The 19,067-nt window shown below is 56.1% G+C and overlaps 2 protein-coding genes across 9 annotated transcripts in view; one reads left to right on the top strand and one right to left on the bottom strand.

The window, feature by feature from the left end:
- SZT2 (SZT2 subunit of KICSTOR complex) overlaps window positions 1–14,061 on the top strand; it is a 51,502-nt gene extending 37,441 nt beyond the window's left edge. For 2 of the 4 annotated variants that reach the window (XM_082433825.1, XM_082433824.1), the window contains exons 47-72: window positions 278–396; window positions 506–670; window positions 950–1,034; window positions 1,198–1,362; window positions 1,451–1,618; window positions 1,980–2,131; window positions 2,562–2,728; window positions 2,846–2,943; window positions 3,033–3,165; window positions 3,282–3,412; window positions 3,544–3,644; window positions 3,718–3,909; window positions 4,090–4,357; window positions 4,460–4,539; window positions 4,624–4,749; window positions 4,875–5,074; window positions 6,979–7,069; window positions 7,311–7,391; window positions 7,470–7,544; window positions 9,812–10,025; window positions 10,328–10,601; window positions 10,740–10,862; window positions 10,971–11,376; window positions 11,508–11,624; window positions 12,955–13,023; window positions 13,177–14,061. In XM_082433825.1, the coding sequence (XP_082289951.1) occupies window positions 278–396; window positions 506–670; window positions 950–1,034; window positions 1,198–1,362; window positions 1,451–1,618; window positions 1,980–2,131; window positions 2,562–2,728; window positions 2,846–2,943; window positions 3,033–3,165; window positions 3,282–3,412; window positions 3,544–3,644; window positions 3,718–3,909; window positions 4,090–4,357; window positions 4,460–4,539; window positions 4,624–4,749; window positions 4,875–5,074; window positions 6,979–7,069; window positions 7,311–7,391; window positions 7,470–7,544; window positions 9,812–10,025; window positions 10,328–10,601; window positions 10,740–10,862; window positions 10,971–11,376; window positions 11,508–11,624; window positions 12,955–13,023; window positions 13,177–13,320 (3,944 nt within the window). In that variant the 3' untranslated portion in view covers window positions 13,321–14,061. The remainder of the gene's footprint in view (window positions 1–277; window positions 397–505; window positions 671–949; window positions 1,035–1,197; window positions 1,363–1,450; window positions 1,619–1,979; window positions 2,132–2,561; window positions 2,729–2,845; window positions 2,944–3,032; window positions 3,166–3,281; window positions 3,413–3,543; window positions 3,645–3,717; window positions 3,910–4,089; window positions 4,358–4,459; window positions 4,540–4,623; window positions 4,750–4,874; window positions 5,075–6,978; window positions 7,070–7,310; window positions 7,392–7,469; window positions 7,545–9,811; window positions 10,026–10,327; window positions 10,602–10,739; window positions 10,863–10,970; window positions 11,377–11,507; window positions 11,625–12,954; window positions 13,024–13,176) is intronic. The other 2 variants (XM_082433827.1, XM_082433826.1) reach the window with 2 other exon arrangements.
- On the bottom strand, window positions 14,054–16,683 carry HYI (hydroxypyruvate isomerase (putative)). 5 transcript variants are annotated; one of them, XM_082433965.1, is made up of 8 exons: window positions 16,409–16,679; window positions 16,220–16,331; window positions 15,169–15,283; window positions 14,887–14,965; window positions 14,749–14,798; window positions 14,567–14,636; window positions 14,333–14,456; window positions 14,054–14,213 (listed from the first exon to the last, which is right to left on the bottom strand). In XM_082433965.1, the coding sequence occupies exons 1-7, from the start codon at window positions 16,605–16,607 to the stop codon at window positions 14,374–14,376; spliced, it is 708 nt and encodes a 235-aa protein (XP_082290091.1). In that variant the 5' UTR covers window positions 16,608–16,679; the 3' UTR covers window positions 14,054–14,213; window positions 14,333–14,373. The 5 variants fall into 5 exon arrangements, 4 of the variants coding, with proteins under 4 accessions (XP_082290091.1, XP_082290092.1, XP_082290093.1 ...); XM_082433966.1 differs by having other exon boundaries at window positions 14,333–14,467; window positions 14,913–14,965; window positions 16,409–16,678; XM_082433967.1 differs by having other exon boundaries at window positions 14,333–14,467; window positions 16,409–16,675.
- Window positions 16,684–19,067: the final 2,384 nt, after the last annotated feature.

Genomic DNA, 19,067 nt, shown 5'->3' with positions numbered 1-19,067 from the left:
ATTTATGGCTCAAAAGCGTGCACTAGTCTTGGGCTAAGACTGCGACATATGAGGTAGTTGCTATTATTATCCCCATTGTATTGAGGGGGGCACTGAGGCTTTGAGAGGTTAGACTCACTTGTCCACAGTCACATGATGAGTAGCTTGGCAGAACCAGAGCCTGGTGCTGGCCACCTCTGGTGCATGGGAGCCTGTTTGAATCTGGGGTTAAGGGCTGGGATGGGGGTAGCTGGATCCTCTGCCCGTGTCCCCACCTTGCCGCCGTGGCTGTGTCCAGGTCCCGAGATCACAGATGAGCTGGTGCGGGTTCTGCGTCGGCGCCTGGATGAGGCCACCCTGGACGTCATCACGGTCATGCTCGTTCGGAACTGCAAGCTGACGCCAGCTGACGTGGAGGTCAGCTCCCTCCCAGGCTCCCTGTGTGGCTCCGCCGCAGCCGCAGGGACGGTCTCCGCAGCAACCTCTTCCTTCATCTCTGACTCCCCTTCCTTCCCTCTCTCTGCAGTTCATCCAGCCCCCTGGAAGTCTGCCCTCGGAGGTGCTGCATCTGGCGCTGCCGCCCTCCTGCAGGCCCTGGCTTCCTGCCCTGGCCTGGTACCTGCGGCAGAATCTGCTCATCTTCCTGCACTCCCCCAAGTACACAGACAGCAACAGCCGGAACCACTTCCAGGTGAGACTGCACGCACCTCTCCCCACCCGCGTGCACCAGGCCCTCCACCCACCACACACCCTTGCTGTGTAACTGTTTGCTACAATGCCCCCCACCAATGTACCTTTGCCCATGGACCTGTGTACACCCAGGCACCCCTTCCCCGGCCTTTATTATCTACCTGTGTCTTCCTGTGCTTCTACGTGTAGCTGTCCCCCACTTCTCCTTGTGGATACCCGTTCCCTGATGGCATTTGTCCATTTGCCTGGTCTTAGTGCTCGGTGGCCGTTCTCTCCCCAGCATCCACTCCCACCACAGGGTGGCCTCCCCGACTTGGACATCTACTTGTACAACAAGCCTGGAGGACAAGGCACTGGGGGCAAAGGTACAGTGCAGGGCCTGGGTCCGTGGCACCACCAGGCATGGGAAAGTCTGTTCCTGTCCCGCGGCTGAGGGCCTTTCCCAGCCTTGCAGCTGAGGGGGATTGGGTGGGGTGGGGCAGGGCCTGGAAGTCCCAGACCTGAGCTTTCCTGTGGATTTCTACCCAGGGGTCGCCTGCATCACTCTAGCTTTTGTGGATAAGGAGGGAGCCCCCATCTCACTGGCATCATGGCCCCCCTCTTCTCCGGGGCCCCCAGACCCACTGCAGGAGGAGGAATTTGAGCAGCTGACTCAAGTCACTCGCTGCCCAATCGTGCCGGATAATTCTTCAGGTAGGGAAGCTTGGTCAGAGGAGGGGGTGTTCATTTAATGCTGCAGAAACCAGGGACACACTCAAGTGGCCCCCATTCTCTCCTCCAGCTCCAAACGGGGCCCCACGGCTTCGACTGGATGTGTGGGAAAAGGGGAACATCAGTATCGTGCAGCTGGAGGAGAAGCTCCGAGCAGCAGCTCGCCAGTCCCTGGCTGATGCCATCATGGAGCTCCGGCTGCTGCCAGCTTCACTATGTACAGAGGACACGTCCCCAGGTACGCAGGGTCTGGAGAACCTCACAGGCCTAGGTGCAAACGTGAGAGTCTGGGGAGACGTCGCAGAGGCCCCATCTGAAATACACATTCACAATTGTCTGTCACCTTCCCTGCATCAGCAAGGTGATACGCCTTGGTAGAAATGTATGCATGCTGGCCACTCAGTTAGAGAGGGGGAATATATGGTCAGGAACTCCCTTCACACAAACACACACAGCCATGGACCTTCAATTGCATATACTGCCATTCAGGAACAGGTAGAGTAAGTGGCACATCACTCTCTTACCAGTCTTGGGGCTAGATTGTCTGAAATGGGGACTGATGGTCAGTGACAGGAGTCTGTAATGTCTGCTGCCCACAGGAAGTCTCAAGAGCGGGTCATTGGAAACCAAGAGCCCTGCAGGCCGAGCTAGCATCTTTCCCCCTGGCCCTGGCCCTGGCCCTGGCCCTCGCCCTGGCGAGCCTGTGACACCCCCAAGCAAAGCTGGCCGACGTAGCTTCTGGGATATGCTGGTAATGGGAAAAAGGGAGGTGGTGAAGTTGACATCTGCCTTCTTGTCTGCCTCCTGTCTCCCCTACACGCTCCTACAGGCCCTGCCCCAGATCTCCTGTTGTGTAAAACTGCTCTGTGCCTTGGATAGGAGTGTGCAGAGCGTGGCAAGTTCTCACTGATACAGAGAGAGCCTCAGCTTGTTAAGTGCTTTCACTTCCACTTTTCCTGTCGGATCCTCCTAGCCTGCACGATTGCAGCAGGCCTTTCACCAGTGAGGCAGCTGAGGCTCCGGAAAGTTGAGTAGCCTGTCCAAGGCTGCTTGGTCAGCCTCCAGGGCCTGAACCCGGGCCTCCAAATCCTCCAGGCTCTTGTTACCGTTCCATGACGCCTCCGTCCTCCGCCCCGTTCCCCTTCCCTTTAGCCCCTCCTCATTCACTGCATTGTCGCCAGAGTAAAACAGAATGTGGGGACTTGGGTTCCCCCAAAACAACTGATGACATTGTCCTGGATCGGCCAGAAGACACTCGGGGCCGGAGGCGTCACAAAACAGAGAGTGTTCGGACTCCCGGTGGGACTGAGCGGGCAGCAGGCCCAGAGTCTGGAGCCCAGAGACAAAGGTGTGTGTGTGTGTTGTCATGGGAGGTGTGGTGTGAAGTCACAGGGGATGTTGGGTGCGTCTAAACACAGCCGTCTTGTATGTGGGTGCAAGGCTGTTACTCCTGCTGTGTCTTCAGACGCAGGACCACACAGCTGGAGGAGGGTGAGGCGGGCACCCTGCAGCCTGTGTTTGCTCTTGTCGCTCAGCGCTGGATGGAGTTCATGGTTCAGATGGGTGAGACCCCAGCCCCCTCTCCCACCCTTACGCTCCTGCCCTGGTCCCCATGCCACAGCCCCACCGTGACTTCTATGTCCTGGATCCAGGATGTGCCTCGGTGTCCAGGAGCTCCACTCACATGGTGTCCCGGTTCCTGCTCCCATCTGTCCTGTCTGAGTTCACCACTCTGGTCACCTCAATGGCTGGAGACACCAGTGTCCGCATCTTTGAGCAGCATTTGTGAGTTTGGGGTCTCACGGCAGCTGAGGTAGGAGAGGTGGGGGCCTGGGCCCAGGAGGAGAGAACCAGGGAATGGGGCCATGGACGGTCTGCTTTCTGTCCGTCCCTCCCACTAGGGCTTCTGAGCCAGAGATCTTCAGTCCTTGTTCCCTTGGACAGCTGGGCCCAACTCCCCGCCCAGCAGCTGAGCGGCATCTGCTGCTTCTGGGGAGGAACTTCTCGCAGTGGAGGAGACCCACCCAGCAGGGTGAGGCCACGGCCTGGAGGAGGGTGGGCTCAGAGTGACTGACCCTGGAGCCGCTGACCCCGTGGGAGGCAGGGTGGGATCAAGGGGGATTGGCCCCCAGACCCTCATTTTGCCCCTCCCTGACCCTGTAGCTGCCAAAGCCGTGCAGCGCTTCGAGCCAGGAGGCGACGGGAGCTTGGGGCGAAATGCTCCCCGGCAGAGGTTCTTGCTGCTGGAGGTCATGGACAAGAAGGTAGACGTGGGGCCAGGGGCTGGCTGAGAGGAGGGGCTCCATGATCCCACTGACGCTGAGCCCTGACTTCCAGCTGCAGCTGCTGACCTACAACTGGGCTCCAGACCTGGGGGCGGCCCTGGGCCGAGCACTGGTTCGCCTCGTGCAGTGGCAGAACGCACGCGGCCATCTCATCTTCTGCCTCCTCAGCCAGAAGCTTGGGCTCTTCCACCACTACGGCCAGTTGGACTTCCCAGTGCGCGACGCAAAGGTGCCTGCTGCTCAGGTTCCCTCCTCTCCTGAGTGGTCAGCTAAAGGAAGTAGCAGTTCGGGAACAGGAGAGGGGACAGGCTGAGGGCAGGGGCAGTGGGGCGGGAGAGTCTGAGAGAGGAGGCCACGGGGGTGGTGGGAGAGGAGGTCTGAGGGCAAAGGCCATGGACCCATTGTGAGGCTCCGTCTCTCTTAGGAGCCAAACCCATTCCTGCTGCCGACCATGGAAGCAGAGACCCTCATCCGGAGTGCAAGCCCCCCTCTGAGCCGCGAGCAGGGACGGCTGAGTGGGTCCTCTCGGGGTGGGGGCCCCCTTCCCCTGGACACATTCCCCTTCGATGAGGCCCTAAGGGATATCACGGCCGCCCGCCCCAGCTCCTCCCTCGGCCCTGTGCCCAGACCGCCCGATCCTGTCACCTACCATGGACAACAGTTCCTGGAGATCAAGATGGCAGAGCGCAGAGGTGAGGGCGCTGAGCCGGGCAGCGGGCAGGGCAATCTGTGGAGTCTGGCAGGGCGAGAGGTGGCCACTCCTGGGGGCCGCTACTAATGCCTCCAACCCCCAGAACTGGAGCGCCAGATGAAGATGGAGAACCTGTTTGTAACGTGGCAGCAGCGCTCCGCCCCAGCCAGCATGCCCATCAGTGTGAGTGGCCAACCCGCGTCCTCTGGGAGCGTCCCATGACCCTGCCCTGGCCACCGCCCCGGTGCTCACTGCCCACTTCCCCAGGCCGGGGAGCTGGAGACCCTGAAACAGTCGTCTCGCCTGGTGCATTACTGTGCGACGGCCCTGCTCTTCGACCCCGCAGCCTGGCTGCATGGGCCCCCAGAGACCTCTGGGCCCCTGGAGGGGCAGGTGAGGCTCCAGACTCTGGATTTCTCCTGTGGGACCTCCCTTTACCCAACGGGGACCTCCATTCCTCCACCCCTGCTAGGGTGGTTGACGGTGGGTAGAGCCTTTCTTAATCTCCACTCCCACAGCGGCGCCACCGCCCTGAGTCAGGGTCTGGGAGCCGAGAGGCCTCCACCAGCTGTGACTCCTCGGATGGGCCTCCACCGGGCGCCCGGGAGGAGCCTTGGCTGAAGGAGCTGAGCTTGGCTTTCCTGCAGCAGTACGTGCAGTATCTGCAGAGCATGGGCTTTGTGCTGGTGCCGCTGCGGCCCCCCTCGCCCGCCCGCAGGTGAGCGCGTCTCGTCTCCCCGCCCTCCTCTCCTCCTCCCCAGCAGGTGAGGCTCCACACACCCTTCCTCTTGGGTCCTATTTGGGTAGTTTGGGCCTTGCGTACCACCATCTCATCAGGCCTGCACACCCACGTGAGGATCTGGGACACCTACCTGCAGCCCTCCAGCACATTCCATAAGCCTCACACCTCTCCTGGAACTCATGGCCACGTTCATACACAGACTGGGTACCTTTCCACAGAGCTGCCTGCCCACGTGTGTCTTCTGTGCTTTCACGCTGGTGCCCATCCACACACACCAGTCCTGTACAGGCTCTTGGACCTGGGTCTTAATGATTGTTGTCCTGATCACCTCCTGACCTCTCCAGAGATTTACATCGTTCCTGGCCCAGGAAGTTCTTTTCTCACCGTGTTTTTTTATTTGTTTTTTGTTTTGTTTTTTTCTCACCAAGGACCCCTGCAATGGGCCTACTCGCATCACTGTCCTCTGGCCTGTTCTTGGTCATGTTCACTCACTGGCCAGTAGTGGGAGGTCTGAGTCCTGGGAAGTAGTAGACAGCTCCTCTGGCAACACCTTCCATCTCCCCAGAACGCAGTGAAAACTGCAACCACCTTTCCCATCCTGTGTCAAGTCTCAAATTCCCATTTCTGTGGCCCGTGCCCTATGCCCCTCTCAACGTCTGAGCCTCCAGATTCTATGTTCCCAGCTCCTTCCCAGTGGCTGCACGGGAACATGTCTGTTCGTGTTATGCCGTTGCTTTCATGTATCCAGATGTGTGAGTTTGTTTTCTCCCTCCTCTCTGCTTTCAGTTTGATACTTTTTCAAACTTCAAACTAGTAAATATAAGTTGTACTTCCTTACTCAAGACGCCCTCTTGGCCCAGAAAGCCAATTCCAACTCCTTAGCGTTTTTGTAACCAGCTCTCCACCTCCCAGGCCTCCCTCTCTTTTCCAGGCCTTAGGAAGAGAGGACAGGCCTGCACCTCTGGGACATTTCATTCAGCGCCCCTCTTATTTCTCAAGGACAGACCCAGGAGGAGCTCTCTTCTCATTGCCCTCCACAGCCAGTTCCCAGCTGTACGGATTTCTCTGGAGTTCTCATCCTTCCCATTCAGTTATGTTCTTCCCAGAAATCAGAATTCCCTTTTAAAACCAAAGATACTAGGATTAAAAATGTTTCTAGAGGAAAATTTAAAGTCAGGCCTTCCTTCCTCTCCAGTCTCTAACCATCACCAATCACTAGTTAGGTCTGGTCCCTATTTCCTTGAGGATTAAGTGGGGCATTTCTCGCCAGAGGCTTTGAACCCCCAGCAGGAGTTCCAGTGGTTTATAGTTCCTGAGTATGAGTGGGTCCCACTGGCCCTCTTTCTCTTTTCCCTTTGCCTCTGAGTTGAGAAATGAAGAACAGCAGGCCTGTGGAACACTGAAAATGCCCTTCCCGGGTCAAAAGAGAACCCCTTTTCCCTCTCAGGGGAACGTCCCTAACCAGGGCATCAAGGATCTGCTTGCACTTTCCCCATGAAATCTTAGACATCACCCTCTCCCCTCCCTTGCTGTCCACAGTAAGCAGGTATCTCCATCCGCTCATAGGTGTCTCCCCCCAGTCACAGCAGCCTCTGCAGCTCTACCCTCACCCTCTCACTGGAAGAGAGGGGCCTGATCCCCGCCTCCCCCTTAGAGCAGCAGCTGCTGTGGAGAGAGCCCCGCCCCACAATCGAGCCCTGGACTCCTGGCCTAGCCTTGCCACTTACCCACCGTGGGACCCCAGGCAGGTTCTTCCCTTCTCTGGGCCTGTCTCCTCTCCTGCCGAACGATTCCACGTGAAATGGGTTCTGGGTCTGATAGCCGTAACCCTTCACCCCACTGGCCTGCCTCACCCCCTTGTCCCTCTTCCTTTTCTGCAGCACCAGCCGGCTGCGGGCCATGGCTATCCTTGGAACAGAAGGTCGGGGCTCCTTCTCCTGCCCGAAAGCCAAGACTGAAGGGAGCCCCAAGGTAACACGTCGTTGTGTTCCTTCCCCAAGAGTGAAATCAGTGATGCCTCAGACACCAGCATCACTGAGCCTGAATTATTTGCCCAAGGCCTAAAGCCAGGGGCTCTGGGTGATGACTGAGGTCATTGATCCCAGCCTGACACCATTAAAGTCACTGACCCAGGGGACTTTTTCCCCGATGGTCTGAGGCTGGTGAGCCCCCTGCCCATGCCCCTGAACCCCAGTCTTTTTCCTTTCTGCAGAGCACTGGCTCTCCAGTGACCACGTACCACCTGCAGCGGGCACTGCCCGGGGGCATCATCCTCATGGAGCTGGCTTTCCAGGTGAGCAGAAGCACTACACGGGAGAGCCAGGCCCACCTGTCTCTTGCCCTCCTGACCTCATCTTCATCCTCTCTCCAGGGCTGTTACTTCTGTGTCAAACAGTTTGCCCTGGAATGTTCCCGAATCCCCATGGGGCAAGCTGTCAACTCTCAGGTACGTGGTGGGGATGGAGGGCCGTGGGGTCTCAGGCGTAGTCAGTGCAGCCCCAGGGACCATCTGGTGCTGCAGGCGGCTGGGCCATTCCAGTGCTGTGACCGCCTCAGGCGCCAGTCTTACTCTGTGGTAGTCCAGAGCTGTATTCAGCCATGGCGCCGGGGGCAGAAGGCAGTGCAGCACAGTGGCTGGTCTGGCCCTGTGGTCGTTCTGGCACTGACCATAGATGGGTAGACAGGACATTTGAGCAGAGCGGGTAATCTGACACATGCGTGGGTCAGTGCCATGGGCAGTCCTGGCCTAATCTAGGGCTGGGGACAACCTGGCACTGTCCATGTAGTCACTAACACTTAGAATGTGGACTAGAGTCCCCACCCACACAGCACAGCCCCCACACTCAGTTGTTATTTCTGTCCCTGTCTGACTGCCTGAAGGCAGGGCTTTTGCACCCCATGAGGTTCTGAGCACTCAAGAGGGCTCAGAACGAATGAGTCGGGACTGAGTGTGGTCAGAGACCCGAAGCCCTCCAGCCTTGAGTGAGTTCGGCCCCTTCGTTGTTAGGCTTCTGCCTTCCTTGTGCCTCGAGTTGAGTTTCTGAGAGATCAGGGTCTGACTGGGTGCGGTCTGTCGCCCGCCAGTACAGATGGCACAAACTTTTCCTGTATCTGGACAGCTCAGATCCAGCCCACAGGTGGTTGCCTTTGACTTGGGTGTGGATGCCTGGTCTAGCCATCACAGGATAGTGAGATCCAGGAAAGCTTGGTGACTTGAGTGCAGGAACCTACCTGGGCCAGGGCACAGAAGGCAGATAGGACAGGCAGGCACTCTTTCACACTTTGCTGTAGTATTGGCGGGAAGGACCCACCCCAATATTCTCTTGAGCTTCCTGAAGTCCTGGCTGCCCTGCCCCCTGATCTCCACCCAGTTTGGCTCTCTCTGCCCCTACATATCTAATCTCTAACCTTACTTAGATTTCTAAGTTGCATTATTATAGCTATTACGTATTTATTAACTGCTTAGTGTACATGCTAAGGGAAGAGGAGAACTTTACTCCTACTGTACAGGTAAGGAAACTGAGGTTCACAGAGGTTAAGTGATGTGCCCCAGGGCACACAGCTAGTTGCTGGCAGTACTAGGGTTGCAAGCTGGGTCTCTGACTCTGAGGCTCATCCTTGGTTACTGCAGTTTATCACGCAGCTCTAAATTTATGAGGACCTTTCCTTTATCTCCATGGTAGATGAGGAAACTGAAGCAGAGAGGTTGTGACTTACCCAAGGTCATGGAGCTACTCTGACTCCGAGGCAACTGCTGCTTCTACAGTCATTGATTTCCTTTCCTGTTAATTTTTATGCCCAGTGCCCCCAAGGGCACGGTCAGGTAGATTCTGCCATTCTAGCATCACCTATCCAACTGTTAACACACTCTCAGTAACGCTGATTTCCACCAAGAGAAGCACCAGCTCTGTGTCTCTGCCCTCCTTTCTTCCTCCATCAATGGTTCGTTCGTTCATTCATTCATTCATTCACAGATGAATTAGAGGAGGCCAGCCCTGGACTAGCCTTGGCAGGATGTCCCAGATGAAGCTTTACAAATGAGTGGGAGTCAGCCAGCTTTGGGGATCAGGGGGAGCAGCATTCAGGCAAAGAGAACGGCAGGTACAAAAGCGTAGAGAAAATATGTGGTATACTTGGGAAGAGCAAGTAATTTGATGAGAAGATAAAGCTGGAGAGATGGGAAGCGACCAGGAAAACCTTTCTAATAGTAAGTAATTACACACCTGGCCTACCCTGACCACCCTGTTTAAAACCACACCTGTTTTATTTACTGCTTGATTTTCCATAACCATCTACTAACATGCTATTTACTCATTTACTCTGCCTAATATTTATTGTCTTATCTCCCCACTACTAGACTGTAAGCTCCTTGAGGGTAGGGGTTTGTATCCCCAGCAACTAGAACAGTACCAGGTAGGCACGTGGTAGGCACTCGACAAGTATTTGTTGCGTGAGTGAATCTGTGCCAGACTTGAGTGGAGATTGGGATACAGAGTAAAAAGGTTCATGTCTCAAAATGGTCAGTTCAGGTAAACAGAGTTACAACACTGCATAATGTAATGAGGAGGGCTTCTCATGGAAGTGTTTCTGGTAGAGGGGCCCACGGCGACGGGGTGAATCTTGAGCTGCCGTTTCCCAGGCAAGAGGAGGGAAGTGAGATGTGCGGGCAGCCTGCCACTGTTTCCTGACCTGGTCCCCCCCCCACCCCCCCAGCTGTCCATGCTGTTCACGGAGGAGTGTGACAAGGTGCGGGACCTGATGCATGTGCACTCGTTTAGCTACGACTTCCACCTGCGCCTCGTGCACCAGCACGTGCTGGGCGCCCACCTGGTGCTGCGGCACGGCTACCACCTCACCACCTTCCTGCGACACTTCCTGGCCCACCACCCTGATGGGCCCCACTTCGGCCGCAATCACATTTACCAAGGTCGGTGCCCAGGGGCAAGCCAGTGAACCCAAAAAAGAACAGGCCGCCAGGTGTCTCAAGCCAGGGCCGGGGGGACCACTTCCGGGGGCCAGACCTTGTCTCTGCCTCTCCTGTCCTATATGGTCAGTCACCTCATGTCACCTGGACCCTGTCCCCATGTCTCTGTCTTAAGTTCTTCCCAGTCTGTTTTCATAGCAAGTTTGGTTTAATTTTCATAGCAAGCAAAGTTTAGATCCTGTGTCGTGTGTACCCTGCCCCCTGTGTGTCCTGAGCCACTTCTGTCCCATCTCCATGTCCCTCAGGAACTCCCCAGAAAGAATCGGCCTGCCTGCCAATCAGAGCCTCAGGGATTCCCATCCTCCGGCCCCACCAGATCACTGTGTCTGTCCCAGACTCAGTGTCTCCTGTAACTCGCCCCTCAGGGACCCTGGAGCTCCCCACTCCGCTCATTGCTGCCCACCAGCTGTACAACTACGTGGCCGACCATGCCAGCTCCTACCACATGAAGCCACTGCGGATGGCCCGGCCAGGAGGCCCGGAACATAACGAGTACGCCCTGGTGTCGGCGTGGCACAGGTAAGGCGAGAGGGGATGCCTGGAGCTGCAGTCGGGGCTATCCTTGCAGTGGGGGACCCGTGTTTTCTTGGGCAGAAGGGGTGGGGTTGGCTTCATCAGAACCTCAGGCTTGACGTCTCCCCAACCCCCACTGCACAGCTCTGGCTCCTACCTGGACTCTGAGGGACTTCGTCACCAGGACGACTTCGACGTGTCTCTGCTTGTTTGTCACTGTGCCGCACCCTTTGAGGAGCAAGGAGAGGCCGAGCGGCACGTTCTGCGGTCAGCAGATCCCCTGCCTTGAACTTTCCCGTTGCCCAGCCGCTCCGTGCTGTTGCCCCGTGTCTCTCCTGCTGTGACCGTCACACTCCTGTCCCCTCCCCACCCTAGGCTGCAGTTCTTCGTGGTGCTCACCAGCCAACGAGAGCTCTTCCCCAGACTCACTGCTGACATGCGCCGGTTCCGGAAGCCGCCCAGACTGCCCCCTGAGCCAGAGGCTCCTGGGAGCTCAGCCGGTAGCCCTGGGGAGGCCTCAGGGGTTGGTCTGGCCCCTGGACCGGCTCCCCTCTTCCCCCCACTGGCTGCAGAGGTGGGCGTGGCACGGGCACGGCTGGCTCAGCTGGTACGGCTGGCTGGAGGGCACTGCCGTCGGGACACCCTTTGGAAGCGCCTCTTCTTGCTGGAACCACCAGGACCTGATCGGCTGCGACTAGGGGGGCGCCTGGCCCTGGCCGAGCTGGAGGAGCTCCTAGAAGCAGTCCATGCCAAATCCATTGGGGACATCGACCCCCAGCTGGTAAGCAGCTGTGGGTTCCAGAAGGGGCTGGGATGGATGCTAGGAATTCCACTGGCAGCCAGGGTATAGGTTGCAAGGGTCTCAGAGGTGGTTCTGGAACAGCAGATCCATGGCTGTGGACCTTCCCCTAGGACTGCTTCCTGTCTATGACGGTCTCCTGGTACCAGAGCCTGATCAAGGTTCTCCTAAGCCGCTTTCCCCAGAGCTGTCGCCATTTCCAGAGCCCAGACTTGGGAACTCAGTACCTGGTAAGTCTCCTTGACCTTCCTCTGAAAGGGGAGACACAGCAGAAATCCTCATCAGAGAGATGACAGGGTCCCCCTCAAAGAACCCCAGTCTGACTAAACAGGGAGGCTGAGACGGAGTGACCACACCGGTAGATGGATGTAAAACCCTTCAAGCACCAAGCCACAGCATGTGATTCACTGAGAATAACCTAGAGCTGTGCCCTCAGGGCTCACAAAAGCACAAACTTTGGCTAGCGATCCTGAGGGCCAAGCTCTGGAACCTTGTGAGTGGTTGGTCTTGGAGGTTCCAGTCCCAGAAAGGACTTCCTGGGCTTTCAAGCCTTTTCACCAAAGTGTGGCCCTCACACCAGCAGCGTCAGCACCACCTGGGAGCTGACCGAAGTGCAGACTCTCAGACCCCACCCCAGACCTGCTGGCTCAGAACCTGCCTTTCAGCCAGATCCGCAGGTGATTGGTGTGCACAGTAGAGGTTGACAAGTTGCTGGGAAGGACAGGTAGAGGGGAGAGCTATGGCAGTGGGCACAAGCCTGGGGATTGAGAGCCTAAAGGATGGCCCCAACGAGAGCAGCGATCAGGAGAGGAGACATTCAAGAGAAGATTTCAAAAGAAAAGGTACTTGGTCTGTGGTAAGGGGTCCTGCGACATAGTGCTTGTGCGGAAGACTAGTTTCAAGGTGTGACAAAGCATCGCCCAGAGAAGCCGAGGTTAGTTAGGGTAAGGCTGCAGTAGTGCAGGTGGGTGTGAGCAGATGGGGATGCTTCTGTGGGTGGTGGGAATGCTGAAGCAGGAGTGGGTTTGGGGGAAGGGTGAAGAATTGAGTCTGAGGCCCAGGAGGACCTTCAAGGACCATAGTCTAGAAGGTATATGGGCATTGGGGATTGGAGCTCAGGAGAGAGGTGTAGGCAGCACTTACACAAACAGGTGGTGACTGAAGCTGGGCATAGAAGAAACTGCCCAGGGAGAGATCACAAAGCTGAGCACCAGGGACAGACATCAGGGAAGCCAGAGATAACAAAACCCAGAAGCAAAGGAGGGCTCATGTCAAGGGGAGAGAACCCTCCTTTGCTGATGGGCTTCAGTGTGTCAGCTTATGCAGGGCCTTCCAGTCAAGTACCACTCGTTCATTCTGACGAGGCTGGACAGGCTAACCGGGAGCCAGTGAGGATGAGGACCGAGGTTGGGCTTGGAGGAGGTCCTGGGTGACTGTACAGTGTAGCTGGGGTCAGGTGTGGTGATGGAAGCGGGCCTTCCTCAGACTGGTCCCACTTTCAGGATGCCTTCAGGGAGGGTCTGTGCCTCACTCCGCATCTCATTTTGTCTTTTGCTACAGGTTGTGCTGAATCAGAAGTTCACTGACTGTTTTGTGTTAGTGTTTCTGGATTCCCACTTGGGAAAGACGGTGAGAACAGGAGGGGGCAGTGAGGGGCTTTGTGTCAGCCTAGTGGGAGGCTGTACCCCAAATGCTCCATCCCAGAGCCTGCTGAGGTTGGGGAGCCCTGCTCCCTGGGCTCAGCCTGCCCTCCTCTCACCACCCCCGCCCCGTGTTCCCCAGTCTCTGACAGTGGTTTTCCGAGAGCCCTTCCCGGTACAGCCCCAGGACAGCGAGAGCCCCCCTGCCCAGCTGGTCTCTACTTACCACCACCTGGAGTCCGTCATCAACACAGCCTGCTTCACCCTCTGGACCCGCCTCCTCTGAGGGATGGACCACTGAATGTCCTCAAATTATGGCTCTGTAGGATTGCCCACTTGCAGCAGGACTGACCAGCCTTTCTGGGCCCCCAGGCAAGACTGGACACTGAGGGATGCCAGAGGTTGTGTGAATGTGTCTTGGGGACCTGGTAGCAGGAGCTGCCCTCCCTAAACACTCGCTGCCACTGACCAGCCCAGGGATCCAGAAGGTCCGGTCACCTCCCTGAGGTGCCCATGCCACCTCAGGTCCCTGGGCCATTCCAGAAGGAGACTCCTCCTCCCTGCTCACTTGGTGGAGTCTGGGAATTCTTCACATCAGGTGGCACGTAGACCCCTTAGAGCTCCTCTGCCTGAATCCTGCCTCCGCGTCTTGGCTTGCTGTCAGCCACCCGCCTCCCCCACCCCCATCTTGAGCCCTGTGCTCTTCACTTCCCACTGGGACATTATTGCTGGACAGTTGCCACTGAGATAAGACACCTGGGTTCCAATCCCAGCTCTGCCTTTGAAGCATCTGTGACCACGGGTGAGTCCCTTTGCTCTCGGACCCTTGGTTTCTCATCTGTACGTGAGGTGGTGGGCTCGAAAGCTCTCCCATCTCCACAACAACACTGGCACAGACTGGAGGACTTGAACGTGAGCTGTATGTCCCTTCTCTGCAGGAAGGAAGTGACCCAAAGAAACCGAAAAGTTAGACACTGTGTGTCCCTCCCCTTCCCCCTCCAATAACATACACACATGGAAACCTTCAGCAGATTGTCTTTAATTCAGAGGAGACTCGGGATGTGCAGCTCACCGTCCCAGAGGTGTGTGGCTGGAGCGCAGGACCTCACTGGCCAGCCTGTGGGCGGCCCCGCTTATCCCAGTACGAACGTAGCCAACTCAAGCCCTCTACCGTGTCTCCTGAGGGGAGAGGGACCCGAGGCGTCTCAACCCATGAGGAGGAAAACAGCCCCTGCCCGACACCTGTCCCTCCAGATCCCCTTCCCCAGGGCCAGGCCTGGAGCTCAGCCCACCCTCACCTCGAGGCTGGTACTCGCAGCCCACAAAGCCTTTGTAGCCTTCATCTTCCAGCAGTTGGAACAGATAGGGGAAGTTCAGCTCTCCAGGGCTGCTGGGTTCCCCTCGGCCCGGGACCTGTGCCACCTGCACGTGCCCTGGGGGCAGATGTGGGCAGATGTGGGGGGGTAGAAAGAGTGGGAGGACAGAGGAAGCAGCATGGCAGACTAGGAAGAAGCCAAGAAAGGGGCCCTCACCAACGAAGGGCAGGAACTCCCGGATATTCCCTGTCAGGTTGCCGTCCATGATCTGCCAGTGGAATATGTCCTGGGGCAGAGATTCCGACAGTCACAGACCCTGCAGGCCACACCATTCTGCCTGGATTTGGAGAACACAGGCCCATGGACCCTCTGAGAAGCACTCCCTCTCTCCCACTTACCATCTGTAACTGGAGGTTGGGTCTTCCAACTTTCTCTAAGATGGCTGCCGCTGGGAGAGAAACCGGGGAGGGGGCCATGAGACTCAAGGAGGGCACAAGAATCAAGGGACAGGAGGAGACACAGGGCTGGGGTCCTACCCTGCTGGGGCGTATCCAGGAAGTACCGGGGGTCCGTGATGCGGGTGTTGATGGGTTCCAGCAGCCCCACAAGGTTCTCCTAGTACCAGGCGGGATCCATGAGTAGAGCTCTCCCTGAGGTTTGTATCCCCTCAGTCAATCACCGATCAAGCCCGTCACCAATCCCTCCGGCCTGGACTGGGGCCCATGCTTGTGCCTCACTGCCCTCCCCACTGTGCATCCCCTCCACACACACAGACATTCATGAAGCATGTGTGTCTGTATGTGTTTTCACTGTCTCACCTGAGCCAAAACCCCAGCTGCGTGCCTCAGGTTCTCCAGAAAAACTGTCTCCATTTCACCCCTGACTGCTGCTCGATCAGCCCCCTGGGGCACTCGGCCAGCCATCAGGTGAATCCTGTGGGGGAAATGGGCCTGGAGGGGGCTGTGGAGTCCATCCTCCAAGCGCGAGCCTTCACTCCCTTGCTCCCTGGGAGCACCTCTTCCAGCTGCTCTCTGATCATGCCAGCTTCCCATCTCCCCAGGTCTCTCACTTAGCCCCTCCTGTACTTCCAAATTCTCCTTTTCTGTGCCCCTTCTCCTCGTGCCTGCAAACATGCTTAAGTCTCACCTTTAAAAAATTACTTTGACCCTTACCCTTCTCAGGAATTCCGCGCTGCTTGTCTCTCCTCCTTTCATCTGTTTCTTAGCTTCCCATCTGTCTTGTGCACACACACCCCTCCACCCCCTTAATAACCCCTTGTTGCCAGTTCCTTCTCAGCCTGGTTGCTCTGTGCAGGATTTGACGTTTATGAGATCAGCCCCACTTTGAGTCCCCCTCACTTCACCACCTGATCCTTCTCAGCCACCTCTAAAGCAGACAGGTTACATTTCCAGCCTCGTAAACTCTGCAGAACACACCAAGCCCCTCTAGCCTTTGGCCCCTGCATCCTTGACTGGAATGCTCCTTACCTCAAGCAAGTGCCCACTAGAGACCCACTACTTACTACCTGTAAGAAGCTTTCTCTGATCCCAGACAGAGTTACTGCCTACCTGCTCCCACAGCCTCCTTGAACTGACCTGTCCTCAAATGGATCACTCCGTTTGTTTACTGTGCTATCTATCTCCCAGGTCAAACTGAGCTCCCAGCATGGGATCCCAGCAAGAGTTGAGCAAGAAAGAGTTTCAAACTGAGAGTGACACACAACAGATGAAATACAGGAGGCAATTTACAAGGGACCCAGACGGAAGGGGTGAAGAAGGGCCAGTGCGCTCGGACCCCTGAGCCTCTCAAGCCCCGGCGGCCTGTTCTCTCGTGGGTCATGGGGGCGGGGGATTGGAGAGAGGAGGATACCTGGGACAGCCCAGAGCCTTGGCGTACAGCACAGCCTGCTCCAGCCCATCTCGGAAGGCCGCCTGCCTCCCGGGAACGGCCCCCAGACCCATCTCCCCTTTCTCTCGGTCTCCTGCGGAGAGAATGGCCCTCAGTTCCCGGCTCGCGCTCCCGGCTCGCCCCGCCCGGGCCCGGGCCCCCACGGCGCACCCGGGGGCGTGTTGATCAGCACGAGCTGCAGCCCCACTTCCCGCGCCGCGCGCGCCAGCGCCTCCGGCGGCTCCCCGTACGGCCAGCCGACCTCGGCCGCCTCAAAACCCGAACTGCCCGCGGCTCGGAGCCGCGCGGGGAGGCCGGGGAGCTCGGAGAACAGCCACGACACGTTGGCCGAGAAGCGCAGCGGAGCCATGGCCGGCCGGGAGCGCGCGTGGAGCAGAGTCCGCGCAGCCGGAAGGCGGCAGCCGCGGGCGGGGCTGGGGAAAGGAAGGGACTGAGGGCCCGCGCGGGGAGCGGGGCGGGCGCCGAGGCGGCGGAGGAGCCCGGCCTCGCCGGGCGGGGGCGCGCTGGCGCCGCGAGCTGGGGCTCTCTCCGGCTGGGAAAGCCGTGCGTCGTAAAAACCGCGGACTGGCCAGAAAAGTGCACTTTCCCTGACAGGAGAGGGCGGCGCGGGGAGAGGGCGCGGCCCCAGTTAACGTGAAGGAGCGTGGACGCTAACAAACGCTTCGTGTTTTCCTTCTTTATAACCAGAGTACCTGTTCATTATGGAACATTTGAAAGTGTGTGCCGCACCACTCACCCATTAACTTTCCCGTACAGAGCAAAAGCTAAACACGCGCAGTCTTTTCTTAGAAAACCCTGATCATAGTGTATATAAGGTTTTATGGCATATTATTTCGTGAGCATTTCCCGTGACAACCTTGAATTAGCTGCTCACTGTTCCGCACCTGGACAGCCCAGAATTGATCATGCTACTCTGTTGATGGTCATTAGGGAGTTCAACGTGTGTGTGCGCGTGCGCTATAAAAGCATTTTAATGCACTTCTTGGTCCCATCTCTGAATCGTTCTCTTAGGTTCCTTTTGTAGGAACAAAGTACGAAGTCCTTTATAAGGAAAACTGCCCCCACCCCTGGACTCCGCACTGAGCGGCTATGGGCGGGCTGTCCCCTCTCAAGCCCGGCTGATTGGACCACGGAAAGACATCTGATCCAAGGGCAGCCAATCCATAGAATAGCCCAAGACCCTTGATTTGTCCAATTTGGAAAGATAGTCTGGCCAATCAGGTTCCCGCTTGGAGAGTTCAAACAAGGAAATACTGAGAGCCAAGTAGGAGGTGGGTTTGCCAGAAGATGACTGTGGCTGTAGAAACTAAATAAGCAGGAGTCAGGTGGTAAAGAAAAGCTGGAGCAGAGGGGGTGGGAAACTGAGGACTGTGAGTAAGGGGAGCACGTTGAGATACCGCTGCTGCAGAGTTCTCAGGACTGGCCAAACCCACGGCAGCTCCCAGGTCTACGCTTCCCAAGGCCAGGATGTTTAGACTTTCCCGGGTTTCTGTGTCTGTAACCTCTTAATGTTTCTTCAGATCATTCGAATGGATTAATCAATATTTCAGCCACACTAACCCAACTGAATGGGCAGATTCCAAGTTGGGTGAAAAAATAGGAGCATGCTTAAGTTCTTGACGACTGTGCTATATGGCTTTTCAAAAATATTGTCAGTTTACACTTGGACAGTACATTCATAGACGTCATCTCGATCTGCTTCCTGTACTAGCTTTGACAAAAAGCAGCTTGAAGTGCAACATCGGGAGCACCCAGCGTCCGCTGTCTTCCTGTCACTGCTCTCCTGCATCCCAAGTCAGGCTCACCCAGACACCTGGGGTCCAGGCTCAACTCAGAGTTAATCCAAGTGCCTGGCAGGTACTGTTTCTTCAGCTCTGCCTCCAAGCACGGACTGCCACCAGCTATGACTGATCACCAGATTTCCTGCCCCCCTGCAGCTGGCAGTATACTTGGAACTCAGACTCCTCCTGGAACGTGTTTCTTGGGTACTGTCCAATCAGGATGTGACCTCACTAAGTTTAACATTTTAATCAATCCCAACTTCAGTGTGTTTATGATCCATGGTTGGCAATACAGAGTAACATCTAAGGTAAGTAATTCCTTATTAACACTTCACTGTAAATCTGAGTATGCAAATTTTATTTAAGACTTTCAAAGCACCACCATCTGCTGGGGTCTGTACCAGAAACAAAATTTGTCCAGCCTCCAATGGTTCCACTCCTTTTTCGCTTGTATTCCCTGTAGGGCAGCAGAGATGATGTATAAACTAGATGTGCATGACTCACTTTTTCCCTTAATTCCCTTACAACCACCTTTACATAATGTATCAAAATATATACACGAGAGGTACAATGCCCATGACAATTATTTTCTTTAGTCACCATTTGTTTATATCTTAACCCACTTTGCAACATAAGCATTACACTAAGTTATTACAAATCTTGATTCTTTGCATTTAACTTTTAATCAAAGAACTTGTACAGGTATGATGATCAGTTAAGATAACAACAGCTTGTAAATAATTACATGGATAATGGCTGACACTTGCACGTAGAGTTCAGAGTCTCATTTGACCACTGGATTGCACTTGCCAATGTCGTAAAAAATATTACAACTAATATGTGAAATGCAAATCAAAACCTCAATGAAATTTCATTTTATACTTTCCAGATTGGGGAGGAAAAAAAACCCCTTAAAAGTCAGACAATAGCAAGTATTGGAAGGGATCTGGAACAACTGCAACATTTATTCACTGCTGATAGGAGTATAAATCACTACAACCACTTTGGAAAATAATTTGGCATTATTT

This window comes from Balaenoptera physalus (genome assembly GCF_965194825.1).
Source record: "Balaenoptera physalus genome assembly, chromosome: 1".
Lineage (NCBI taxonomy): Eukaryota > Metazoa > Chordata > Mammalia > Artiodactyla > Balaenopteridae > Balaenoptera > Balaenoptera physalus.
Note: the sequence above shows the minus strand (reverse complement) of the source record. Positions and strands in the feature narration are given on the sequence as shown.

Coding starts and splice junctions, on each gene's coding strand:
- HYI (XM_082433967.1), bottom strand. CDS start 16,607: ATGGCTCCGCTGCGCTTCTCGGCCAACGTGTCGTGGCTGTTCTCCGAG. Junction 16,332..16,408: donor GCTGATCAACACGCCCCCGG/GTGCGCCGTGGG, acceptor TTCTCTCCGCAG/GAGACCGAGAGAAAGGGGAG. Junction 14,637..14,748: donor CCAACCTCCAGTTACAGATG/GTAAGTGGGAGA, acceptor TCTCTGCCCCAG/GACATATTCCACTGGCAGAT.